Source organism: Prunus avium, chromosome 7 (assembly GCF_965620075.1).
Source record: "Prunus avium chromosome 7, drPruAviu1.hap1.1, whole genome shotgun sequence".
NCBI classification, from domain to species: Eukaryota; Viridiplantae; Streptophyta; class Magnoliopsida; order Rosales; family Rosaceae; genus Prunus; species Prunus avium.
Window position 1 is genome coordinate 27,784,526 of NC_142290.1, and position 27,449 is coordinate 27,811,974.

The 27,449-nt window shown below is 40.4% G+C and overlaps 1 protein-coding gene and 2 long non-coding RNA genes across 5 annotated transcripts; all 3 read left to right on the forward strand.

Annotated features, from left to right (window-relative positions):
* Window positions 1-440: 440 nt before the first annotated feature.
* LOC148293270 (uncharacterized) lies at window positions 441-25,508 on the forward strand. Of its 2 annotated transcripts, XR_015825756.1 has the most exons (6): window positions 441-495; window positions 24,659-24,713; window positions 24,935-24,994; window positions 25,146-25,186; window positions 25,271-25,323; window positions 25,482-25,508. It is a non-coding gene; the product is annotated as an uncharacterized LOC148293270 (long non-coding RNA). The 2 variants fall into 2 exon arrangements; XR_015825757.1 differs by lacking the exons at window positions 441-495; window positions 24,659-24,713 and adding an exon at window positions 24,723-24,808.
* On the forward strand, window positions 456-5,567 carry LOC110771359 (uncharacterized). Of its 2 annotated transcripts, none has more exons than XM_021976001.2 (17): window positions 456-669; window positions 843-892; window positions 975-1,027; window positions 1,127-1,214; window positions 1,312-1,364; window positions 1,457-1,553; window positions 1,636-1,688; window positions 2,494-2,612; window positions 2,701-2,784; window positions 3,474-3,536; window positions 3,730-3,847; window positions 3,947-4,001; window positions 4,099-4,124; window positions 4,232-4,298; window positions 4,368-4,420; window positions 5,003-5,139; window positions 5,217-5,567. In XM_021976001.2, exons 1-17 carry the CDS (start codon window positions 633-635, stop codon window positions 5,345-5,347), a joined length of 1,284 nt encoding a protein of 427 aa, XP_021831693.1. In that variant the 5' UTR covers window positions 456-632; the 3' UTR covers window positions 5,348-5,567. The 2 variants fall into 2 exon arrangements, with proteins under 2 accessions (XP_021831693.1, XP_021832362.1); XM_021976670.2 differs by having other exon boundaries at window positions 457-669; window positions 852-892; window positions 5,217-5,566.
* On the forward strand, window positions 11,212-12,694 carry LOC148293271 (uncharacterized). Its single transcript, XR_015837180.1, has 2 exons — window positions 11,212-11,562; window positions 11,745-12,694. It is a non-coding gene; the product is annotated as an uncharacterized LOC148293271 (long non-coding RNA).
* Window positions 25,509-27,449: the final 1,941 nt, after the last annotated feature.

The following is a 27,449-nucleotide window of genomic DNA, read 5'->3' on the forward strand; positions in this document are numbered from 1 at the left end:
CTATTAAACAACATGTTTTGCAGTTGCAGGCACCTCAAAACTGTTTTGTATTTTAGATGTAGTTTTTTCAAATAACATATATGTGATTTATCAGTATGGTACTTGAATTATTGTGCATAGTAAACTGGACAAAAAATTATAAATAAAAGGGGACTCGGCTTGTGCCTTAGTTCATTTCATTAATAAGGTAAATTCAACTTAGTCCTTCTTGAAAGAATTATTAAAAAATAAAAATAAAACCCCTTTTAATTCCACCAATTTTTTTTCCAAAATTCATATTCAATAATCAATACCAATACAATACAACCACTTATTTTTTAAACCTTTGTCAACAAAAACAAAAGGTTGTGAAGCGGACATGAAACACGCCGCCTAAAACGTTATATAAATAGAGAAAGATTCAAATGTCTGGTTTTTTTTTCGTGAAATAACAATTGCCAAAACCCTAATCGAATCGTTTCCTATTGTGGCCAGATAGAATAGTAATAATAATAAGTAAGAGAGAGAGAGAGAGAGAGAGAGAGAGAGAGAGAGAGGAGTTCTATTGTGAACCGGATGCAGAAAGAGTCGCCGACTAAAAAGGTGATATAAATAGAGGCTTGTTGGCAGGGAGTCACAGTGGGAGTTTCGCCATGGCCGAAAGCTCTTTCAAGAACGAATATCCTCAGGGTATATTTTTCCTTCGCTTTATTTTTTTCGCTTTTTGGGTTGATTAGATGGTCTGAATAGTTCTTCAAAGATGCAGAATTGATGATGATTTTTGTTTATTTTGGAAATTGGTGATGAGTTTTTGTCTAAGTTTTCTTTTCTCATTTGTTTTCTGCTGATGGTTCTGGAGTAAGATGTTTCAGAAATGACCCAAGCAGAGGAGAACACTCCAGATCCGGCACCCGTAAGAATTTCACTCAATCGGATATGTTTAGTTCCTAGGCATTCACTGGGCATACTCTGTTCTAATTTGAGCCTTTATGCAGATGATTGTTGAGAATTCTGCAACCATTGACATTCCTGACCTTGGAAAGAGGAAGTTAGTTTCCAATTTCCTTGTTTTTTAAAATCTTGATTTGTATTGCTACATTGTAACAGGATTGTTTCCTTTTCATTTATGCTTTTGATATGTGTTCAGAAATTCGTCAAGAAAAGGAAGGAAAAATTTGGGGCCCGTTGTTTGGCCATGGCCCGTTATTGGTTTAGAACCTTTTGATTACAAATTGGTAAGAATTTCACTGAATTAAATATGTTTACATCCTACACATTCGGTGGATGCACTCTGTTCTAATTTGAGGCTCCATGCATGTGATTGTGGATAAGGTTTCGGAGACCAAGATTCCTAGCCACGTTGTGACTCGTAGCTGTCTTGTGAGGTTAGTTGCCGCGTCACTTGTGCTTTACTTATCCTGGTTTTAATGGAATAGGATTCTTATTTTCTTCATTTATCCTTTTGATATATGTTAAGGATTCAACCAAAGGGCTACAAGGACCACCGACCTTGTTTAGATCCACCTTGTTTAGATGCTGTGTATTTGAGGGAGATACGCCCAGATCTTATACCAGTAAGAATTTCAGCGCATTAACAATGTTTACGTCCTATGCATTCAGTGGATATAGTCTGTTCTAATTTGAGCTTTCATGCAGGTGATGGTGGAGAAGGATGCAAGGAGTTACCTTCCTGTCATGAACATGAAGAAGTTAGTTTCAAAAATTCCTTTGTGTGCTTTAATTATCTTGATTCGTATTATAGGATTGTTCCCTTTGCATTTATTCTTTTGATACACGTTATGAAATTGGTCAAGAAAAGAAACTAAATTGTTGAAAGTGCCCACTACTTTTTCTGTTTTTTATTGTGAGTTTTCATTTTAACATGTACGTGCAATCTATAGTATGCGGACTGGATGTAGTCACGACTCATGTGTATGGTTCATCTATAGTTGTACTTTTCCACTCTCTATATATATATGTACCTAAATACATAGGGTAATGATTTTCTCACTCCCCTTTTGTACACTTACACTCCCTTTTTGTTTTTAAATTCAGCTCTCTCTCTCTCTCTCTCTCTTTGTGTATATATATATATATATTTGGTGTGGAAAAAACTGCATTAGGTGAAGTTGTAGGAGGGCTAAGGGAATGGCATTCTTGGTGATAGTTTGATTGAATTGATTAAAGTAGCGAAGGCTTTCTACCGAGTAATTTTCATATTCCATATCACTACATAAGAATTACATACAGAAAGGAAAACCTGCTTATTACTACATTAGGTGAAGTTCTAGGAGTGTTTAGTAATGGTGCTGATTATGATGGTTTGCATGAATTGGTTACCTAAGTAGAAAAATATTCCAACCAAGTAATCTTATACTCCATATTAGTTTATAGGATTTGCATGCAGACAGGAAAACGTACTTATTACTACAATGGAAAATTCGAATTTCATTGATGTTGGTAGCTTGTCATTCTCATATAGTTTTATTGCGTATCCTCTTTTTCTTTCTGCAGATACCTTGTCCGTCGTGATATGCCCATTAGAGAATTTGTTAATTTTATTCGGTTTAATATCAAGCTCAGCAGAAAAAAGCCTATAGTTGTCTGTTTCAAGAACACTAAACCTCCCACTGGTGAGTTGCAGCTCGTTTTAGTTTTAAGGCATAATAATACCTTTTTCCCAAATTTGTGGTGGTATAATTCATCGATCCAATGTTACAGGTGCCTTGATGTCTGCAATCGATGAGGAAAATAAGGATGAAGATGGATTTCTTCACATTACGTACAGTGGAAAAGGAATACAGGGTAACATACAAATATGAGTCTTTCATGAATCATGCCTATGTATTACTAGCTCGGGTTGGTAGGTGTGGTAGGGGACCTAATTGCTGAATTGAAACTTTTATGCTTGCATGGTTTCAACTACACACATTTATCAAAGTTACACGAAAAGACTTTGTACTTTAAATTGTGTCATACCCGTTGGATTTCATACAGAAGCAGAAATCCTTTGATGCTGGGTATGCTATTATGTGTGATTTTGGTGGTAGGAACTTTAAGATTTACTTTTCTGTAAACAAAGAACAATTATGATTCGCTTTATGAATAGTGATAACTAAAGTTTCATGAGACTCGATATGGAAGGCAAGTATGTATAACCCTAAACCCTTTTAAAATCCATATTAAATACACCCAAAATTTTGAAAATTTTGCGCTAAATGAGTATCTTTGCCGAGGTCAGGCATTTTATTTCACTTCCACTTAATATTGTTTGTGTTAGTAATAAAAGAAAAACAAAAAGCCAAGAGAGGAAAAAAAAAAGAAAAAGAAAAAAGGAACATTTGTGTGAATTGGATGCGTAAAGAGTTGGTTGGAACATATTGACCAAAACAGAGATACAAATTGAGAAGATTTAAATGCATGTAATATAGACCTCTTCTCGATAACAAAATTTCGTATGCGGTTTTGATGTTTCCTTGTTTGAAAATTGGCAGAGAACAGTCGCAGCATGTGTTTCACCTTGGATGAATGCTCATACAAGAACACATATCCTCAGGGTATGTATTTCCTTCTTCTTTTTGTCGGAGTTTTTCCATCTTTTGTAGGGCTTAATTATATGATCTGTATAGATCTGTAACGATTAGCTTAAATTTCATAGATGCAGTGTTGTGATTTATTTTGGAAATTGGTGATTTGGTTTTGCCTAAGTTATCTGTCTCATGTCTTTTCTACTGATGTTTTTGGAGTAAGGAATGACACAAGCAGAAACAAATCCAACACCAGTAAGAACTTCACAGAATCAGATATGTTTAGTTCCTAGTCGTTCACAGGCCATAATGTTTGACAGTCCTGACATTGAAGAAAATCTGTTAGTTTCCAATTTCCTTGTGCTTTAAAATGTTGATTGGTATTGCAATAATGGAACGTGATTGTTTCCTTTTCATTTGTGCTTTTGATGTATGGTCAGAAATTGGTCATGGCCCATTAGTTATTTAGACAATTGGAGGAGTGTCGCCGAGAAGGTAAGAAATTCACTGAATCAAATATGCTTATGTCCTATGCTTTCAATTGATGCTCTATGTGCAAATTTGAGTCTCCATGCATGTGATTGTGGAGAAGGCTTTGAGGAACCCTGGAAAGAAGAGGTTGGTTGCCGATTCACTTGTGCTTTACTTATCTTGATTTTAATGTAATAGGATTGTTATTTTTTTCATTTATGCTTTTAATATGGGTTGAGGGATTCTATGAATAGGTACAAAGGCCTCCTTACTTCTTTAGATGGTGATTATTTGAGGGAGGCGCGTCCAAATTTTAGACCAGTAAGAATTTCACTGCATCAAATATGTTTACTTCCTATGCAGTATGTTCTAATTTGACCTTTCATGCAGGTGATTTTGGAGAAAGATGCAAGGAGTGGCATTCCTGACATGGTCCGGAAGAAGTGAGTTTCGAATTCCCTTTTGCTTTAGTTATGTTGATTTGCATACCTACAATAGAATAGGATTGTTCCCTTTTCATTTATACTTTTAATATATGTTCTGAAATTGGGCCAAAAAGAAAAGGGAGGAGGAGAGAATAAGAAAGAAGATTGTGGAAAGCATTGCCCAATACTTGATATGTTTTCATTGTTAGCTGTGCGTTTTAGTTTGTACATGAAATCTCTAGCACTCAGATAGGATCTAGTCATGACTCATGTGAAGTGAATCGTTCATTCAGAGTTGCACTTTTACAAAATAATAAGTAAATAAAAATATTGTGGGGGGAACAATGTTTCACTGCATTAGGTGAAGTTGTAGGAGTGGTTAGGGAATGGCCCTAACCCTAAACCCTATTGTTTGGATCAGTTGGTTACCTAAGTAGTGAAGGCTTCCTACCAAGTAATTTCCTATTCCATGCCACTATATTAGATTTACATACAGAAAGGAAAACCTACTCCAAATTTATTTGTATTCATAACTTGTCTTAAATGAAGGGGTTCTCACTCACACAGTTGTATTGCCTGTCCTGTTTTTTCTGATTGCAGATTCCTTGTCCCTGATGATATGCCTCTCGGAGATTTTTTTAATCATATTCGGTTTCAAGTCAAGCGCAGCAGACAGTTAGTCGTCGGCGCAATAAACCCTATATTTATGTTTTTCAAGAACACTAAACCTCCCATTGGTGAGTTGCAACTCGATCATCTTTGTTTTACTCATTTTAGTTGTGGTTGTAATAGTTCATTGTTCCAATGGTTACAGACGCCTTGATGTCCGCAATCTATGAGGAAAACAAGGATGAAGATGGATATCTTCACATTACGTACAGTGGAGAGGAGAGTGTATGTGGATCCAATGAAGCACAAGAATGCATGCTATGTGGTAGATCTTAAGGGAAAGTGTAAAATCTCGGAGGTCCGAGTGAATGATCTGACTTGCTTAAATCCTCATCTTGTGGCCTTATTATGGTGCTGGAAATATGTAGTTTTATGACATTGAAAGAAATGGACTTGGCGGCTGCATGCATGGAGTTGAAATAATTTTAATGATTTCCCAGTTCAGTTAGAAGTGAGTTTTGTCATTGTTATTCCTTCCCTGCTTTTGGGGGCTTTAATGAAGCATCTCTTTGACCCGAAAAAAATTGTTTCTGTTCCCCATCTTCATGATTCATTCCTTCTATTGAAGGACCCACCATCCTCGCATGATCACAACATGAGTTAGGAAGGGATGAAGCAACCAACTGCTGCAACTTGAGCCTCGTCTAATTAATATACCACAATTAGCAACCCCTCACATCCAAACCCAGCAATAAAAAATCACCCTCTCTTTAAAACCACAATACGAAATCAAATCCTTCAATCCCTTTGGAAGCCAAGAATTCATCATTTTAGAAATATGAGGAATCCCAGTAACTTCCTTGAATTCCCTTTCAAATCACTCATTGGGTTTTCTGATTCAACTAAATAAATTCATTCTGGAATAATAGAAATTGTAAATTATTGTAACGAGATGGAAAAAAAGATGCAGCAATTGACAATGAATTCTATACTTTATAGATTCAAACTGTGGGTATAGTGGCGAAGTGGGAGAGAGAGGCAAGACGGGGAGAAAAAAAAAATTAAACCGGCTATACTATTTATTAAGAAAAAATTAGGAAAATAATAATACAGCCGAACGGCTATACTATTTGCCGTATTTTAAAAAAAAATTGGAAAAACGAAGTATCGCAGCCCGGCTATACTATTTCACTGTGCAAAATTAGGGGAAAACCTAGTATAGCCGAGCGGCTAGACTATTTCTTTTATAAAAAATAAAAGGGGAAAAAAAACCTTTATGGAGCGCGGCTATACTACTTCTTTGCAAAAATTGGAAAAAACCGAGTGTAGTCGTGCGGCGATACTATTTCTTTTTAAAAATTTGAAAAACAGGTATCGCAGCGCTGTTATACTATTTAACTACATTATATTTAAATGAGTAGCCACTTGGCCATACTATTTTATTAAAATTATGAAAAAAAGACTCTCCTAGTTGCATTAGTTTATACCCTAGCGATAAAATACGTATGTGTTTTATTTGGAAAAATTTTCGCAAATTACAACTTAAAAGTTCGGCCACTATGTAATATTTTAATATAATTTATTTAAATATATATATATATATATATATATATTATTTGTATTCAATAATATATGATAATTATGTGTATAATACGTGAATGTTCTATGTATAATACGTGAATTTCATGTGTATAATTATTTAAATATTTAAATTTATACTATTTATATTCAACTTAAAAGATCGACTATACTATTTCATTTAAAAAATTTAGAAAAAACTAAGTATCGTCGCGCGGCTATACTATATAATGTTTTAATATTTTAATATAATATTATATAGCCACTATATAATCTTTTAATATATATTATTTGTATTCAATAATATGTGATAATTATGTAAATAATACGTGAATTTTGTGTATATACTCATTTTTATGTGTGTAATACGTGAATTTCATGTGTATAATTATTTAATTTTTTTAATAGATATTATTTATATTCAACTTAAAAGATCGGCTATACTATTTCTTTTAAAAATATTGGAAAAAATCGAGTATAATAGTGTGGCCATACTATTTCTTTTTAAAAAAATTAGGAACAATGAGCATAGTAGGGCGGCGATACTTATCTTTTTAAAAAAAAAATTGGAGAAAATCGGGTACAGCGGCGCGGCTATACTATTTGTTTTAGAAAAAAAATAAAAAAATGAGTATAGTTGGTCGGCTATACTATTTATTAAGAAACAATTTGAAAAAACACTACTCTTTCTTTTAAAAAAAACTAGAAGAAAAAAAAATCCTGTATACTCGGGTGGCTATACAATTTCTTTTAAACAAAAATTGAAAAAAAAAAAGAAGTATCGCCGTGCGGCTATACTATTTCATTTTGAAAAATTAGGGGAAAACCCTGTACCGCCGGGCGGCTATATTATTTCTATTTAAAAAATTGGAAAAAACCGAGTCTAGCCCGGCGGCTATACTATTTCTATTTTAAAAAAACTTTAAAAAACCGAGTCTAGCCGGGCAGCTCTACAATTTCTTTTTAAAAAATAGGGCTCGTATAACCGACCGGCTATACTATTTCCTTTTAAAAAAATTTAAAAAACCGAGTATATCCTCATGGCTATATATTTCTTTTATAAAAAAGTAGAAAAAAGAGTACAGCCGGACGGCTATACTATTTCTTTCAAAATATTTTTAAAATCCAAGTATGGCCGTACGGCCATACTATTTAAAAATATATATATATTAATTAATTACATTATATTTAAATGGTATAGCCACCCGATATATTATTTAGTTAAAAAAAATATGAAAAAAATTACCCTCCTAGTTGCATTAGTTTATACTTTATAGATATTAATTTGGTTTACCTTCGCGGCTATAATAATAAAATATGTACATGTCTTATGTTTGTACCATATCTGACCCTCCACTCATCCAATGACACGTGGATTAGAGAAACTCCCCAAGTGCCCTAGGCTCCGAACAATCAGCATCGGCTACCGATGATACTGTCTCAAAGCAGCAAACGGTCGCTACAGACCCAACATAGTCTACAATTGGTATTCCCTACCGATTCTGCAGAATCAACCTCGAACCACCCACCCGAAATATCTAAAGACTCGTGTCAACCTCATAGGGCCCTCCCACGAGTCCCACATCGAAATTAAGTACTAAGAGCATACAAAATGCTCTCTATAAATAGGCCCCTTCACTACAATACAAGGATAAGACTTTTCAGCTTGACTTTTATACTAATATATTGTCAACAGCAAAAGCTCTTAGAAAACAAACTTACTTTGGCATCGGAGGGTCTTAGGCTGGTTCCACACCGGTTCCATAGACCTTACGAGTCTTGGCTTCCTTCTATTCAGGGTCAACATCCAAGGACAGGAAGAATCAGCATCTAGCACTCAATCGATCTCTAACGTCGTCCACATTACTTGTAAGTTGCACTCATCTCTATCTGTTTAGTTTTAGTGCCAACAGATTGGCGCCGTCTGTGGGAATCGCTTATCGATTAACCCATATCTCAACTGAGACCAAAAAATGAATCCATCTTCGGCCCTCCCTGCCGATGGCCCCATCCTTGGTATTGGTGGTGAGCCAAGTCTAGCTCCTTTGTTTCAGACGCCACGAACAGAAACGCCTGCTCGACCAACCACACTGGAGGCTCGCATGGAGACACTACAGCAGGAAATGACAAGAATGCAGGAGCACAACAATATCCTCGCCTCTAAACTTGATGACACCCAGAGGCAACTGCATGATCAGCAAACACACTCAACCCAGTTGCAGAATGGTCTGGAACGAACCATGCAACTTCGGCAAGAGAAGTCGTTCAAAAGCGTACGGAAGCCCAGTGTTCAGGATAGAGGAAAGCAGCAAGCCGCAGGCGGACCATCTGCCTCCCGAAGGCTGTTCGTGCCCACCCCAAAGGAGCGTCGTCCGCAATATCAAGTTTACTCTGATTGTCGCGATAGGATTAACGATCGACGCAAAGAGCGACAGCCTCGCCCATCCCGATCCAGGCAAAGCTTAATGATTGACGTCTGGAGGCACTTCGACCAAAATCCCCAATACGTCGAAGGTACGACATGATCGGCCTGGAAGAAACAGACGAATCAGACTATGTTCCAACTTCACTAGGGACCACAATCTCCCACCGATCGGCGGGACCTTCAAAAGAGCACCATAGCCACCGATCGAATAGAGAAAACGATCAGCATACAAGAGGCTACGAAAGGAACTCCAGCCGAACGGCAGATCGAGAAACTCAAGGCCATAATGCTGGCCGGCACACAGAGAACCGAGCGCAAGAACCCTTCGGTGACGATCTTCCCTCTACCGATCCTACCATCCGTCTCCTCCTCCAGAAGATGAACCGCATTGAGGAGGAACAAACCCAGGCTCGGACGCCAACATGGGGTAAGGTACAACCAAGGCCATTCACCAGTCGTATCCGAACGTTCAGACACGAAAAAGAGGTCCAAGCACTCCGAATATCGTTCTACTCGGGGGTGGAAGACCCTGTAACTCACATTCATACCTTCCAGTCGGCACTGGGCTGCAAAGGACTTACAGACGAAGGCCAATGCTTATTATTCCCCTCCACCCTGACCGGAGCCGCCTTAAATTGGTTTTACCGACTGGAACCAGGTACAGTTGATTCTTTCGATCAGTTGAAACAAACTTTCCTCAACCATTTTATGATTCAAACCGATCGCCTGTACTCGGCCGATGACCTCTATACCGTTTGACAACAAGATGATGAGCCCCTAAGAGAATATGCGGCTAGGTTCAGCCATGAGTATTCCCGATGTCCAGAAACCGACGATAGAACAGCCTTCGGTGCTTTTAAATGTGGTCTTCGGTCATCCCAGTTTTGCTACCTAGTTCACAGCAGCAACTGGACCACATACGCAGAGCTGATGAAACAGGCGGCTATCCACGCCAAGGCCGAACATTTCAACTCCAAAGGACCAGCTTCGGCACTACCAAGCAAAGCAGCAACGACCGAACGGTCTTCAGCACAAAATTGTGACCGATTCCCAACTAATCGGATGGCAAATCAGACCCCCTACCGAACGGCACCCCCTGCCTTTGCTCCTTACGACGCAAGAAACAAGCGGAAAGATAACTTCCAGGATCGGCAGGACAACAGCAAAAGGGGCAAGGACTCTGGCAGGCGAAGCGACTTCAGAGATCCGAAAAAGAATCGGCTAGAGGAAATTTTCACTTTACTCAACACCACTTACGAGCATGTCCTCCTGACAGAAGGTGAGATGATACTGAAGCCGAATAATCGCAAACTCCCTCGGCAGAACGAGGACACAGGAGTCTTCTGCCGATACCACCAGTACAATGGCCACGATACGGAATCGTGCATCAACGAAGGAAAGCTGGATCAGTACCTAAACACCAAAACGGCTTCAGATCATCCCTCAAGTCGGCAGATCAATATGATCAGTGGAGGGGCATCCATCGCTGAAGCCAGCAACCGATCCCTCAAGAACTACGTCCGTGCCGTTCGGCACCCCCAAATCCTCAGCGTAACAGGGGGACGAAACGACAAGATCCAGCGACTCGGTTGGGAACCTATCACCTTTTCTGAAGAGGAAGAGAGAGGCATCATCTTCCCCCACTCCGATCCCATGATCATACGAGCCGATATTTCAGAATTTGATGTGGGACGAATCCTCATAGACATTGGCAGCTCGATCAATGTGCTATTTGCCGACGCCTTTAATGCCCTCGGCCAAGTGCGGGGGGATCAGTTGAGTGCACGAACATGTTACGTTTCGCCAACAAAAGAATCGGCAAGAGCTACACCTTGTGAAGCATACTCAGTTGCTACAAACGTGATTGTACAGAACGACAGGGGGACGGCCAAACCAAATGATCCCCGAGATGAGGCCGTCACCCCACAAGCGCAACCCATTGAAGATCTAGAATCGGTCACCCTCTCCGAAGCGCAGCCCGACCGACAAGTTCGAATCGGCACCACCTTGAGTTCGGCACTACGGGCCGATTTCATTGCCTTTTTGCGCGCCAATACAGAAGTCTTCGCCTGGTCATACGATGACATGCCCGGCATCGCCCCAAACGTCATCAGTCACAAGCTCAGCATTTGTCCCACTTTCAAACCCATCAGACAGAAACGGCGGGCCTACAATAGACATGGCAAAATCCCATACGACACGATAACACGACACGAATTCGCACGAAAAAATCAGTATTCGGGTTGGAGTTATCGTGTCGTGTTGCTATCGTGTTGACCCGTTAGCCACCCGTTAAGCTAACGGGTCGTTTCGGTGTCCATTCGCGAATACACGAACCAACCCGTTAAGTGGGGGTAATTTTGTAATTTTCTATTCTAAAAAAAAACCCTAGCATCTCTTTCTCTTCATTCATTCAGCCGCTTTCTTTTCTTTCTCTTCTTTGCAGTTTTCTTTCTTTCTCTCTCAAGTCCTCATCTTCTCCTTCTTCTTGCGATCTCTCCTCTCTCTGTCTTTGAAGATCTTTTCTGCTGTTAAATCCTATCTTAAGGTATGAATGTTTTTCTTAATTGATTCGGTAAATTTATTTGATTTTCAGTATGGAAATTATATATTTATGTGGACTTTGGAAATTATATATTGATGTACTGGACAGGTTTGATTTTTCTTAATTTACTATGCTGTCAATTAGAGATATAGAGGCTTCTGACTTGGTATTTGCTAGAGACACAGAGTGCACGGGAGAAGAAAGAGGAAATGAGGAGAGAGAGAGAGAGAGAGAGAGAGAGAGAGAGAGAGAGAGAGAGAGAGAAACATTAACAAATGTTCAGATTATTCCCATTCATTGGAGTTGGACGCCTCCCTGGCCCTCCATAATTCATGGTGTTTTTGCTCTTCACATTTCTTCTTTGTCTGGGGCCTTGCTTTTTCCCCTGCTGCTGGACTTTTGTCCTTCTAAAGTTATTGTGATTGTCTTGTTTATTACAGTTCTTCTGTTTCCTTGTGCTGTCCTGGTGGATGCTTCATCCCCAGATGTTTGTGGTTCTGGCCCTCTCCAGGTTTGCTTATGAAAGCTCCGTGTTGACCAAAAAACGTTGGAATGGCCCAACTTCAATTTTTTTAATTTATATATATATATATATATATATATATATATATATATATATATATATGTTTAGTGTTACAGTTTCAAACCAACAATAAAGCATGAAGAAGAATCAACCTTGTATTTTGATTTAGTGTTACAGTTTCAAACAATTTGATCTTTGTATGGTTTTGGGTTGTATTAATATTATTTATTTTTATGTATAGAATTGATATTAAAAGCAATATTAGAGAAGAATTTTTATGTGCAGTTCACAACAATTTCTGTGAGTTTGGAATTTTCATACTAACTGCTGTCTAACAATTTCTGTGTTTTTTTTTTCTTCCAAGAAAATTGCAATGGTGAAATGTTGAAGTTTGGATCATCTTAATGGATTTTTTTGTGTGCAGAGCTTCATGGATTACTTCATATTTATTTTGCCTTTTCCTTTTGTTATGATGGATCATGTTCACGGATGTTGATGTTGAAGTTTGGATTAAATTCAAGAATATTAGCTTTTGTTGGAATGATTTTGATTTTGTGGGCATGTAAAAATATAGGTTTTTTAAATTTTTATTAAAAAAGTTTATTTTCTTAACGGGTGAAACGGGTCGTGTCGTGTGATTCGCGAATTAGAGCGGGTCGTGTTCGTGTTTGATATTTTCCACCCGTTTTCTTATCGTGTCGTGTCGTGTCAACCCGTTAAAAAAAACGGGTTGACACGAAAACGACACGAATACTGATAACACGACACGAATGCCATGTCTAGCCTACAATGCCGAATGGTACAAGGCAATGAGAATCGATGTGGAAAAACTATGAACAATCGGCTTCATCCGGGAGGTCACTTACCCAATTTGGCTGGCTAATTCGGTCCTGGTCAAAAAATCGAGCGGCGCCTGGAGAATGTGTCAGGACTATACCGATTTAAACAAAGCTTGCCCAAAATACAGTTTTCCTTTGCCAAGGATCGATCAGATGGTGGACGCCACAGCAGGCCATGAACTTCTCAGCTTCATGGACGCATACTCAGGCTACAACCAGATATTCATGAGCTTACTGACCGTGAACATACGACCTTCATCACCGATAAAGGACTTTACTGTTACAATGTTATGCCGTTCGGCCTGAAGAACGCTGGGGCAACATACCAGCGCTTGGTCAACAAAATCTTCTCTGAACTCATCGGCACCTCGATAGAGTTTTATGTGGACGACATGCTAGTCAAAAGCAAAACGGCCGATTCTCATCTCCATAACCTCTCCCTCATGTTCAGCGTCTTAAAAAAGTACAACATGCGTCTCAACCCAAGCAAATGTGCTTTCGGCGTCTCTTCTGGCAAATTCCTTGGCTTCGTGATCAGCCAAAGAGGCATTGAGGCCAACCCTGAAAAAATCAAGGCATTGCTCGACATGCAGATACCGAAGACACAAAAAGATATTCAGAGTCTCACTGGGCGTGTCGCCGCTCTGGCCCAATTCATATCCAAGGCTACCGATCGGTGTGCTCCTTTCTTTAAGGCCCTCAAGGGAAGCAAACGGCAGATTGTTTGGACTACTGAATGCGACCGAGCCTTCCAAGACCTCAAGACCTACATGAGCAGAGCGCCCCTATTATCCACCCCTCTCCCCGGCGAAGAACTCATTCTATACCTCTCGGTTTCGGCAACGACACTTAGTTCCTTGCTCATTCGCAAGCCGAACGGCATCGAACTTCCAATTTTCTATACTAGCCACGCTCTGCAAGATGCCGAGATTCGGTACCCTGAGCTGGAAAAGCTCGCCTACGCTCTTGTTCTCTCAACACGCAAGCTTCGGCCATCTTTTCAGGCTCACAGTATTACCGTTCTCACCAATCAGCCTCTACGCCAAATACTTCAAAGACCCGAGACGTCCGGTCGGCTAGTAAAATGGGCCATCGAGCTCAGCGAATTCGACATCCACTATCACCCTCGGCCTGCCGAGAAGGGTCATGCCGTAGCGGATTTCATCTCCAAAATGACTACTTCCGAAGATATCGACCCCGAGCCGGCTTCGGCAGCATCAGTCGGCCACCCAACCGAAGGGACCTTTACTCCATCAATTCCCCTTTGGACTCTCTATGTAGACGGCTCGTCCAACGGACAAGGCAGCGGAGCCGGCTTAGTACTAAAAGCCCCCGATCAGACAACCATCGAATATGCCATCCGTTTCCAATTCCGGGCTTCCAACAACGAAGCAGAATACGAAGCTCTTTTGGCAGGCCTTCGGCTCGCTAAAGAAATGGTTGCTAAATAACTAAGGATATGCAGCGACTCACAACTTGTCGTTAATCAAATACTGACTGAATTCGAAGCCAAAGATACTTCGATGGCTGCCTATTTGACACATGCCCGCCGGTTGTTTCACCACTTTGCTGCGTATCAAGTTCAACAAATCCCCAGATCCGAGAACAGCCACGCCGATGCCCTATCACGCCTGGCATCGGCAATTGACGACAACATAGGTCGCCATGTACCGATCGAAATCCTCTCTCGGCGCAGTACCTCTGACACCGAGGTACATGTCGTTCGGCAGGATACAAGTTGGATGGATCCAATCCATGCATTCCTCGCCAACGGGACGTTACCAGACGACAAGGCTGAAGCTAAGATTCTCCGCGTGGTCACTTAATTTTGAATCAAATTCTCTATCGGCGTGGTCACTCTTTACCGCTGCTTCGGTGCATGACCCCACAGCAAGGTAACTACGTTCTACGAGAAATCTACGAAGGAGCTTGCGGGGACCATTCTGGCGCCCGATCTCTGGCCTTCAAGACCATCCGGCAAGGGTATTATTGGCCGACTCTTCATGTCGATGCCACCAAACTTGTCCAGCGGTGTGATCATTGCCAGCGTTTCGGCTCCGTCTCAAAATTGCCTGCCGAACCTCTCACTCCGATTGTCAGCCCATGGCCCTTCGCTCAATGGGGTTTAGATCTCATCGGCACTATGCCCTAAGGAAAGGGACAGCTTAAATTCGCCATCGTCACCGTCGACTATTTTACAAAGTGGACCAAGGCCGAAGCTTTGGCAACCATCACCGCAGCCAAAGTTGAGCATTTCGTATGGAAAAATATAATTTGTCGGTTCGGCCTCCCGAACGCAATCATCACCGACAACGGTAAACAATTTGACTCTTCTCAGTTCAGGCACCTATGCCACCGATTCAACATCAACTTATTCTTCGCATCCCCAGCGCACCCACAATCGAACGGCCAGGTAGAGGCCATTAACAAGATCATCAAAAAGACACTGAAGAATAAGCTTGGGGCAGCTAAAGGAGCCTGGCCCGATTTGCTCCCAGAAGCTTTATGGGCCATCAACACCTCCTACCGACGATCAACTGGCGAAACGTCGTTTTCCCTTGCTTTCGGTACCGAAGCTGTTGTCCCAGTCGAAATAAACGCACTCTCGTGCCGAACAGCATCTTACACGCCAGAGCGAAATGAGACGATGCTTGCACTCAACCTAGACCCCCAGGCTCAACTTCAGAATGCTGCCTATAAACAGAGGACTTCACGATACTACGATTCGAGCGTCAAACGCCAATCGTTCAAAGTGGGGGACTGGGTCTTACGCAAAGTCTCTCTCGCCACAAAGGACTCCAACGACGGCACCCTTGGCCCTTCATGGGAAGGTGATCGGTTCATAATTGTATATCATTTTGTACCCTTCTAGCTTATGATTTGGTTATGTTTTTGAGTTAAACTTGTGCTTTTAATCCTTTTTGTGTTTATCTTTCAGTTCATTGAGCTTTAGGTAATAATGATGGCTTTAGAGAGCATAATTCATGCAATTCAAGCATGTTAAGGCCTAATTTGGATGAATGGATGAAGAGCTTAAAGACAAACTCATTTTGGCTACAGCCCCCTGCCCGTCCAGTTCCGTAGGTCATATTGCAAGCTTTGTTTCAACAACCTGCATAGCTCGAATGAGGCTACATTCTTCATGAAAGTTGTTCCAATTGGTGTGTACTATAACATATCCAAAATTCAGCCCCATTGGATAAATCTGGAGTCCGTTACCTAGCAAACACAGAACCATGCTCAGGATGGATCTTATCAGCGCGGAAAATGAGTTAGCAATTTGTTTTGGCCTTAACTTCCTCCTCCGACCTTGGATTGGCCCAAATGATATATGGCTGGAAAGAAGACATTCTGAACTTCAGGTTTGAGGGCTTAAAGTCCTAATTTGATTAAGAGAAGCCCAAGTTGTAAGCCCTTGAAGTTGCTGGTCATGCTGACCTCAGCATGTGCTGGTTGGATGCTTGGTCATGGTGAGCTAGGTATGAGCTATCATTTCTGGTTGGAAGCTTGGTCATGGTGACATGAAGATGAGCTAGGGCTGCTGGTGGGATCTATTGGTGAAGTGCATCAACCAATTCAAGATTTTCTAATACAAGTGCATCACCCAATTTAGATTTTCTAATACAAGTGCATCAACCATTTCAGATTTTATAAAACAAGTGTTGTATGCATTAGCCATATTGAATTCAGATTTTCACTTCCCCTAGGCCTATAAATAGGGAAGTTCTCTAAGCTTGTAAACACACCCCAAGGGGGGGAGCTCTCAAACACTTCTCTAGAGCTCCCTTCCCTTCTCTCCCTCAAATTCTCTTAATTTTGCTTTCTAGTTCTCAATTCTAGCTTTCCTTTTGCTTCTTAGTTGTAGTTTATTTTTCTTTGTAATGTAAATTCTTTTCTTAAGTTTTCAAGTTGAATTAGTTTCCAAGTTTCAATTATGGTTTTTGTTCTTATTCATTATGCTTATAAGTTAATATGCTAGTTTGAATGATTGAACACCATTTAGGCTTGCATGTTAGCTATCTTGGTTTGAATTAAGAGTATACACCATGCTTTAATTCGAATTGAACTATGAATAGGAAGAGTATGTATGGACATTCGACAACAGGGATTAGATACATACTTGGTTGTTTAAATTGTTCTTCTATGCTTAATGGGTTCCTAATGCTTAATTTTAGGTTAGACAACAAATGATCAAATTAGGGAATTAGGAACACAAGGTTATGACCAAACACCATGGCTTAATCATACATTAGCTAGAATCAATCTGTTAATCTAATTGAACTTGGGAACTTATCTACTTGAGTTAGTTATTTCTTTTTTTCCTTGTTTTATTTATTTCCTTTCTTTTTCATTTCTGTTTTGTGTAGGGAAACTAAATTGGATCATTCAATCACCAATCCTCGTGGGATCGACCTCGCACTTACATACGCTATACTACCAAACGGCTCGTGCACTTGCGAGTATCACAAGTTGAGGATGCAGCTTAATCCATTTTGGTGGAGCTAAATCTACACAACAGAAGGTCCTTATGTGATCGTCACCGTCTGCCGACCGGGGACTTACTGATTGCGTGGTACCGATGGCCAAACCCTCGGCCACCCTTGGAAGGTAGACCATTTGAAATATTACTACAAGTGACTGCACCTTCGGTCATCACTTTTTGTACAAGTGACTGCACCTTAAGTCTTCACCTTTGTAATCGGTTTGTTTTTAACAATTCCTATTCTATACATACAGTAACGCCATAACGGTCAACCTATATTCAGAATATATTACCTACGGCATGCTTACTTATATTAGAATACGAAATTTAAAGATAAACCGAATTATAATTAACTTGGATAATAAGCCACGACGGGCTATGTCTTCGCAAAAATTGTCGTTCGGCATGTTCCAAATATTTTTTATACATTTCCAAAATACGAAATTAAAAATACACAAGTCTACAAAGCGGGGGGCTCGGCATTCACATTTTCATCTTCGGCATCAGCAGACGCAGGCTCGGCAACGGTCGAAGCTTCGGCAATAGGCACACTGGCTGCGATCGGTGCAGGATGGCTCTCCTCCTCCCCGCTGCTAGAATCGGTGTCATCGGCTTCTTCAGGCTCGGCATCCTCACCCTTGTAAGCCTTAACCATCTCTTCGGTTACGCCATCTAGCAGCGGTGGCGGATCCCGAAGGAAGTTCAGATTCAGCTTCTTGTCCACGTTATAACGCTTGAATCGGTAGACAAGGTCGTCACATTGTTTCATGACTTCCTTGTCCACCAGAAGCGTGAACTCCTCCGTAGATCGGTAGTCAGCAACGGCCTTCGCCTTCGCCTCTTCCACCTCCTTAGCATGCGACCACTCGGCTGCATCCATCTCTACTTGCACAGCTGCATTAGCCTCATGAGCAGCCACCACTTCCAGCTCGGTTGCCGCCGGTTTCGAGGATAACTCTGCAATCTTGGCAGCGTTCTCCTCGGCACGCCGATCAGCCTCCTGGAGCATCTTACCGGCATCGGCAATCTTCGAACGGCCCTCCTCAAATTTCTTCTGGTACCGTTCGGCAGCATTCACGGCTCGCTTAACGCAGAGCCACATCTCCATATCAGCCTGCAACACATCCAAAATTTAGTATATGCCGAGCGTATAAACACTTTACAACAACAAAATATACAGACTTACTGCAGCCTGAGGCGCGTCCGGTTTGCTCGCGCACCGTCTTCATCGACAACTGCTCGATCTCTGACAGCTCCATTTAAGCGCCATCGATCATACAGTTGATGAACGGCACCGCCTTCTGAGGGCACGCTATGTTGACCGGCCCTTCTTCCCCCTCCCCCTCATCATCAGGGATCAGCACCGATGTCCCCTCATTCGGCCCCCTTGGTTTCTTCGGCAACGGCGTCACATCGATGGGACCATCGACCTGCCGTTTGCCCGTCACCTGGAGGTGGACCTCCCAAACGGCCTCGGCTCTGGCCACCCTCTTTTCTCGGCGACGATCGGCCACCGTTATTTCATCTGTCGAAGCCCCTTCGGACGCCCCTGCAGTTTGCTTCTTCTTCAACTTGGGGGACTCCCCTTTCTTCGGCTTCGGCGCCCCATGACCCTCTAGGCGCCGCCTCGTCGCTTCACTCATTAGCCTTCCTCCTGCCACTGCATAAGAACACAAGTTAGAAAGGAAACGGCAGTCATGAAAACGAGAAAAGAAAGGAGCTGCCGAACGGCATCACTTACTCTGTCTTTTTTCTTCTTCCTCTTCCTCCTTTGCTCTTCGGTCGTGTTCTGCCTTGCCGATCAAGCCTGCCTTGAACAGGTTCCGAAAGCCCAACAGCTCCTTAAAGAAGCGATCTTCTTCAGCAATCTTCACCTGAACACGCTCGATCGCCTCCACTTCTCTGATCGGCGCTGCAGGCCGTTTCAAGGACACTGAAACACAACTAACAACGATCAGTCAAAAAAAAAAAAAAAAAAAAAACAACAACACTCCTGCCGAACGGCAGGCCTTAACCTACCGACTGTTTGGAAGGTTGTAGGGATCCGCCTCTCTACGATCACCCCCGGTGCCGATTCCCAAGCACCAGACACAATTACCCGACGCTTGCGCCAGGTCTTTTGGGAGCTCGGCACCCCCACTACAAAGTGTCCACACTGCCCTGCCGAAAGACAGTTGGACTGCACCCACCCCCCTTGATCGGCACTCTTCGCCCTCGTCACATTGTACAATTGGGCGAACTACTCATAGCTCGGCTCTCCCTCCCCAGCTATGCCGAATGCAGCGATCGTCCCGAGCAATGTAATCCAAGTGCCGCCAGGATCTTCTGCACCGAATGCCTCAACGGCAGCCGAAGCCCATGCTTAAAAACATCGGTGAAGAAGACCACTCCCTTGTCATTGTCACTCAACGACTCTAAGGGCTCCAGAATTCGCATCACCACCGATTCCGGAATATTAAACTCCACCCGAATCTTAGCCAGCTCAGCCTCGGTCAGTGTGTTCGGCTCTAAGTGATCTACTCCGAACACAAGTTCCTTCGGCTTCGCCATCGGGATCCGTTGCCTGCCAGTGACAACCCTCAGCACCCCTTCCCCTGGCGCAGCAACGGACACGTCACCTGCGCCGGCCTCACGACCCGAAGTCGAAGGCTCACTACCTTGAGGCAATCCACGCGAAGTGCCACCAGCTTCGGTGCGCATTCCTGCCCCCTCCACTATCTCACAACTTGAAGAGCTCCCAGAATCGGTACTCTCACTCCCCTTTGACGAACTCCCCAAGGACGATTCGTCCTCGTATGCCCTTGGACTACGCCTACTCTCGAATTCGGTATCTGACATCTACAAACACAGACGAAGGGACACAAAGGGCCATGCTAGAATCAAAAGTCCTATTCTACCACCTAAACACCTATGTTCATGCTTGTTCATACTTGTTCATGCTTTATTCAAACAAAAATTCATCGAATTCAACACTTTGATTCATGAAAACTCGTAAACACAGCTACATACCTTGTTCACACGGTGGTTCAAGCACGCCGGAAATCGCCTCCGGCTTGATCAACCTCGCCCGAAATCGCCTGCTCAGCCTTCACACGGTTGCCGGAAATCGCCTCTCACAAGCTCTGATTGCTCTCAAAATCTTCAAGTATTCCAACTATCGTCCCTTCCTTACATTTATAGGACGAACCTAGCATCGGGAAGTGAAGCGACGCATCGGGATATGAAACGACAAGACTCTTCACAGCCATGCCAACATGTGTCACGCATGCAGGGGGAGTTCAAGCATCATCATTCGAAACGTTTCCAATCCTCACAGACGCTTCCATTTCCTAAACGCTGCAACTCTAGCCACTTTCGAACACAACTCCACTGGCGATCGGCAGGCGCACATTGATGAGTTCTCACTCACCTCTCGTGCCGAACGGCAGGCGCACACTGATGAGTTCTCACTTACCTCTTGCGCCGAATGGCAAACGCACATTGATGAGTTCTCACTCACCTCTTGTGCCGAACGGCAGGCGCATATTGATGAGTTCTCACTCACCTCTTGTGCCGAACGGCAGGCGCACATTGATGAGTTCTCACTCACCTCTCGTGCCGAACGGCAGGCGCACTTTGATGAGTTCTCACTCACCTCTCGTGCCGAACGACAGGCGCACATTGATGAGTTCTCACTCACCTCTCGTGCCGAACGGCAGGCGCACATTGATGAGTTTTCATTCACCTTTCGTGCCGAACGGTAGGTGTTCCTAAAACCAGACCTCCACACCTCTCGGACCATTCGGTACATCATGCCGTCTCTTTTCCAAGCTCACTCGCTCGGGCACTTGGGGGACTACATGCCACCATCGGCAACAATGAGACCATCGAGTCCGGATCAGAATGCCGAAGACAGATTCAAGTCTCCAACCAAGAAGTCGCTTCTCAATTGGTAACTTGGGGGACTACTGTTTGTACCATATCTGACCCTCCACTCATCCAATGACACGTGGATCAGAGAAACTCCCCAAGTGCCCTAAGCTTCGAACAATCAGCATCGGCTACCGATGATACTGTCCCAAAGCAGCAAACGGTCGCTACAGACCCAGCATAGTCTACAATCGGTATTCCCTATCGATTCTGCTGAATCAACCTCGAAGCACCCGCCCGAAATATCTAAAGACTCATGTCAACCTCATAGGGCCCTCCCACGAGTCCCACATCGAAATTAAGTACTAAGAGCATACAAAATGCCCTCTATAAATAGGCCCCTTCACTACAATACAAGGGTAAGACTTTTCAGCTTGACTTTTATACTAATATATTGGCAACAGCAAAAGCTCTTAGAAAACAAACTTACTTTGGCATCGGAGAGTCTTAGACCGGTTCCACACCGGTTCCATAGACCTTACGAGTCTTGGCTTTCTTATATTCAGGATCAGCATCCAAGGACAGGAAGAATCAGCATCTAGCACTCAATCGATCTCTAAGGTCGTCCACATTACTTGTAAGTTGCACTCATCTCTATCTATTCAGTTTTAGTGCCAACATCTTATTTGGAAAAATTTTGGCAAATTACAACTTAAAAGTTCAGCCACTATATAATACTTTAATATAATATATTTAAAATTTTTAATATTTATTATTTGGATTCAATAATATGTGATAATTAGTTGTATAATAAGTGAATTTTGTGTGTATACTCGTTTTTTATGTGTATAATATGTGAATTTCATGTGTATAATTATTTAATTTTCAATATATATTATTTGTATTAAACTTAAAAATCGGCTACACTATTTCTTTCCAAAAAAAAAGGGAAAAAAACAGAGTATAGCTGCCTAGCTATACTAGTTCTTTAAAAAATAATTTTAAAAAACCGAGTATAGCCGGCTATATAGGGAAAAACCTTTAAATAAAATTGGAAAACACCCTGTATAGCCGCGCGGCTATACTAATTCTTTTTATAAAAAAAATTAAAAACCTAGTAGAGCCGGGGGGCTATACTATTTCTTTTAAATAAAAAATTGAAAACCCAAGTATAGTCGCACAGCTATAATATTTCTTTTAGTATTGAATAAGATAATAACTTAATTTGGAAGAATTTTATATTATCACGTAGTGCTAATTTCTTCATTTTTGTTTTTTTTTTTTTGTTTTGAAAATGCGATATTTTAAATTATAAGAAGGAGATTTGAATTTATGTGTCAGAAAACGTGCACAATAATTACGGTACACAATTTCTATATCTAATTGGAATATATAATTGTAATGATGTTGTCATATATCTAATTGGAATATATAAAAAAATTACTAATTTTCTCACTTCTTGCTACACAATTTATTAAACATGCTACATTGACAAATATTGCTTGATACAAGAGATAATATGACTTGGTGGATACAAGAGATAACATGACTCGAACACCATACAATTACACCCCATTATCCCAAACACATTCCAAGTTCGAACCGCCTCATCCGCGGCTGCAGTGGCCACAGTGCATCCATCTGGGGTCTGAAAACATAAACACCTTAAGTTACAAACAATTAGAATGTGTAAATGTAACTACCATATGAAGTTGCCATGAAAATTTATTCCAAATGAAAATCAATCCATGAAATCAAATACACAAACATAATTGAATTCACCAAAGTGCAAATTAAAGTCCAAATTAGTACCTGTGTCATGAAGAGAACTCTGGAGGTATGGGTATGGCCAGTGAGCTCTGCCATAGGAACACTGAGTTTCAAAGAGCAATTGCAAGAATGTTGCTGCTGCTCCAGTCTAGTAAATTCAAGTAGAAATTATCTACAATACCGGGAGCGTCCAACGTTCTCTCTGGACCCTGCAAAATCAAATTGAAAGAATTAGAACAGCCACACAGAAAAATCAATATGATCATCATTACAGTCACAATCCTAAGAAAAATTAGATTCCCTTATACGATGATCACTACACACACTACATATTATCATCATTTCAGGCACTATACAGGCAGATTTACATTCTCTTAAATCTAGCATTACCTATATACCTTAGGAATGAAGGAAGTTGATGAGGTTGCACCCCAAAACAAATTGGCAATGGCGAAGTAGCCCAACTCCTTATAAGCCCTTGCAAGGTTTTCTAACTTTCCAATGTGGGACATTGTATTGGGACATTGTCACCTTCACATTCACAAGGAATTCAAGTGTCCACAATCCAAATTCAAGTATGATGATATTAATGCAATTATACCTTAGGAATCCTTCGACAGGGCCTTATGGAAGAGGGGGTGAAAGCAATCTTGTTGAAACTCACAATTAAAATTCTCCATCTCATATTTATTATGTTGAGTTGTTGATTGTTGTAGTAATCTTGTTGAAGGGCTTGGTATATTTATATATGTTTTCAAGTTTTTTTTTTTTTTCCAATTTATGTCCCATATGATAAATTACATACATGTAAAAAATTTGTATTACGAAATTGTTTTGATTTTTCTGTATTCGTCTATTTATATAAAGGTAGAAAGGTGAAACATTCAAAATCCCAAAAATTCACTATGTTAATAAAAGATATTGAAAGATAAGATATTCTATTAAACAAAGATAAATTGGTACATTAACAATATGTTTAAATTAAATTTAGTAAAAGGGAGTAAAACAAAAGAAAATGTTTTGCAGCTGCGGACACCTCAAAACTGTTTTGTATTTTAGATGTAGTTTTTTCAAATAACATATATGTGATTTACCAGTATGGTACTTGAATTATTGTGCATGGTAAAATGGACAAAAAAATATATACAAAAAGGGATTGGGCTTGTGAAAGTTCACTCGTGCTGTTTTAGTTCATTTCGTTAATAAGGTAAATTCAGTTCAGTTCATTTTAGTTTCTTGACAAAATTAAAAAAAAAACCCTTTAAATTCCACCAATTTATTTTTTTTTTCAAAATTCATATTCAATAATCAATACGAATACAATACAACCACTTATTTTTGGACTTCTGATATTTCCGATACCACTGATATTTTAGACCTTGATACCAATACAATACAACTACTTATTTTTAAAAATTTTGTCAAAAAAAAGAAAGAAAGAAAAAACAATAGGTTGTGAAGCGGACATGAAACACGCCGCCTAAAACGTTATATAAATAGAGAAAGATTCAAATGTCTGGATTTTTTCGTGAAATACCAATTGCCAAACCCTAATCGAATCGTTTCCCATTGTGGCCAAACAGAATAGTAATAATAATAAGAGAGAGAGAGAGAGAGAGAGAGAGAGAGAGAGAGAGAGAGAGAGAGAGAGAGAGAGAGAGAGAGAGAGAGAGAGACGCCGACTAAGAAGGTGATATATATAATTCTCTCTCCCTTTCATTGATTTTGATCCTTTGTTGTTTTCCCAGTTCACAACTACCGAAACCCTAATCGAATCGATCTTTGGTGTGTTATGTTTTCGCGAAATACTTCCACCAACAACTTTTTCCTCGCCTTTGATGTTGTGGGTTAATTTATAGGAAACAAAATTTCGTAAGTGGTTTTGATGTCTCCTTGTTTGAAAATTGGCAGAGAACTGTAGCGTGCGTTTCACCACGGCCGAAAGCTCTTTCAAGAACGAATATCCTCAGGGTATGTGTTTTTTGCTTCTTTTTTTGGGTTAATTACATGGTCAGTATAGTTCTTTAAATATTTGTTCAAAATTTCGTAGATGCAGAATTTATTTCGGAAATTGCCGATTCTCATCTATTTTATACTGATTTTTTGGGCTAAAATGTTTTAGGAATGACCCAAACAGAAGAGAACAATCCACATCGGACCCCGGTAAGACTTTCACTGCATAAGATTTGTTTAGTTCCTAAACATTCACTGGGGGCATACTCTGTTCTGATTTGAGCCTCTATGCAGATGATTGTTGAGAATGGTGCAAGCATTGACATTCCTGACATTGGGAAAAAGAAGTTAGTTTCCTATTTCCTTGTGCTTTAAAATCTTCGTTTGTATCGCTCCAATGTGAAAAGATTGTTTCCTTTTCATTTATGCTTTAAAATCTTCGTTTGTATCGCTCCAATGGGAAAAGATTGTTTCCTTTTCATTTATGCTTTTGATATGTGTTCAGAAAATCACCAAAAAAAGGAAGGAAAATTAGACATGGCAAAATCCCACACGACACGATAACACGACACGAATTCGCACGAAAAATTCAGTATTCGGGTTTGAGTTATCGTGTCGTGTTGTTATCGTGTTGACCCGTTAGCCACCCGTTAAGCTAACGGGTCGTTTCGGTGTCCATTCGCGAATACACGAACCAACCCGTTAAGCGGGGGTAATTTTGTAATTTTCTATTCTAAAAAAACATACCTTAACTTAACCCTAGCATAGCATCTCTTCATTCTGCCGCTTTCTTTTCTTTCTCTTCAGTTTTCTTTCTCTCTCAAGTCCTCATCTTCTCCTTCTTCTTGCGATCTCTCCTCTCTTTGTCTTTGAAGATCTTCTATGCTGTCAAATCTTCTCTGAAGGTATGAATGTTTTTCTTAATTTATTCAGTAAATTTATTTGATTTTCAGTTTGGAAATTATATATTTATGTGGACTTTGGAAATTATATATTGATGTACTGGGAGTCTGGAACTTGGGATTTGCTTGAGACACACAGTACGCGGGAGAAGAAAGAGGAAATTAGGGGAGAGAGAGAGAAAGAAAGACAAAGAAAACATTAACAATTTAACAAATGTTCAGCTTTTCCATTCAACGTTGGAAACTTGGAATGGCCCAACTTCAATTTTTTTTTAATTTTTTTAATTTATAAATATTATATATGTGTTTTATGACTACGACTTTCCACCTATATCCAACCTTGTATTTTAATTTAGTGTACAGTTTCAAACAATTTGATCTTTGTATGGTTTTGGGTTGTATTAATATTATTTATTTTTATGTATAGAATTGATATTAAGAGAAATATTAGAGAAGAATTTTTATGTACATTTCACAACAATTTCTGTGAGTTTAGAATTTTCATACTAACTGCTGTCTAACAATATCTATATCTCTTTGTTTTTATTTTTGAAGGAGATGAATGTTACAGAAAATAGCCCTACCAATGCTATTGATATTAATGATGAGGAGTCAGTTGACATTTCAATGGGTATTGATGCAGCAAATACTGAAAATACAGAAGAGAAAGAGTTAAGCCCTACAAAGAAAAAAGTTAGAGCCAATGTGGGTAAGCGTAGACTAAGATCTCCTGCTTGGGAATCATTTGATTTACTGCCCGTTGATGAAGATAACAAAAAACGTGCTAAATGTAAACATTGTGGGGTTGTATATGTGTGTGATAGTAGGTATGGGACAGGAAATTTGTTGAATCATGCTAAAAATTGTGTTAAGAAGCCTTATGGTGATGTGAAGCAATTACTTATGTCATCTTCAGGATTGCGTTCCCCGCAATTTGATTATGTGAAATTTCGTGACTTGTTAATAGAGGCGATCATCAAGCATAATTTGCCTTTTAGTTTTGTTGAATATGAGGGAATTAAGGCTTTGTTTGCATATGTCTCTCCTGATATTAAGCTGCCATGTAGAAATACTGTTAAGGCATGTGTGTTGAGGATGTTTAAAAGTGAAAGACAAAAGCTTCATACTTTGTTAAGCTCAATTCAGGGAAGAATTTGTTTAACTTCAGATTTGTGGACCTCTGTATGTACTGATGGGTATCTTGCTCTTACTGCTCACTTTGTTGACCAAGATTGGAGATTGCACAAAAGAATTATAAATTTTTGTCATATGCCTCCTCCACATTCTGGTGTTGCATTATCTGAAAAAATCAATACATTAATAACTGAGTGGGGGATTGAGAAGAAGTTGTTTTCTATTACTTTAGATAATGCTTCTGCAAATACTTCTTTTGTTGAGATTTTGGCGAATCAATTAAACTTTAGAGGTCTTTTGTTGATGAGTGGCAAGTTTTTTCATGTGCGTTGTTGTGCTCACATTTTAAACTTGATAGTCCAAGATGGACTTAAGGAAATTGATTCATCAGTGACAAAGATTCGTGAGTGCATCAAATATATAAAGGGTTCTGAGGG

Coding starts and splice junctions, on each gene's coding strand:
- LOC110771359 (XM_021976001.2), top strand. CDS start 633: ATGGCCGAAAGCTCTTTCAAGAACGAATATCCTCAGG. Junction 2,613..2,700: donor GAACACTAAACCTCCCACTG/GTGAGTTGCAGC, acceptor CCAATGTTACAG/GTGCCTTGATGTCTGCAATC. Junction 3,537..3,729: donor CAAGAACACATATCCTCAGG/GTATGTATTTCC, acceptor TTTTGGAGTAAG/GAATGACACAAGCAGAAACA.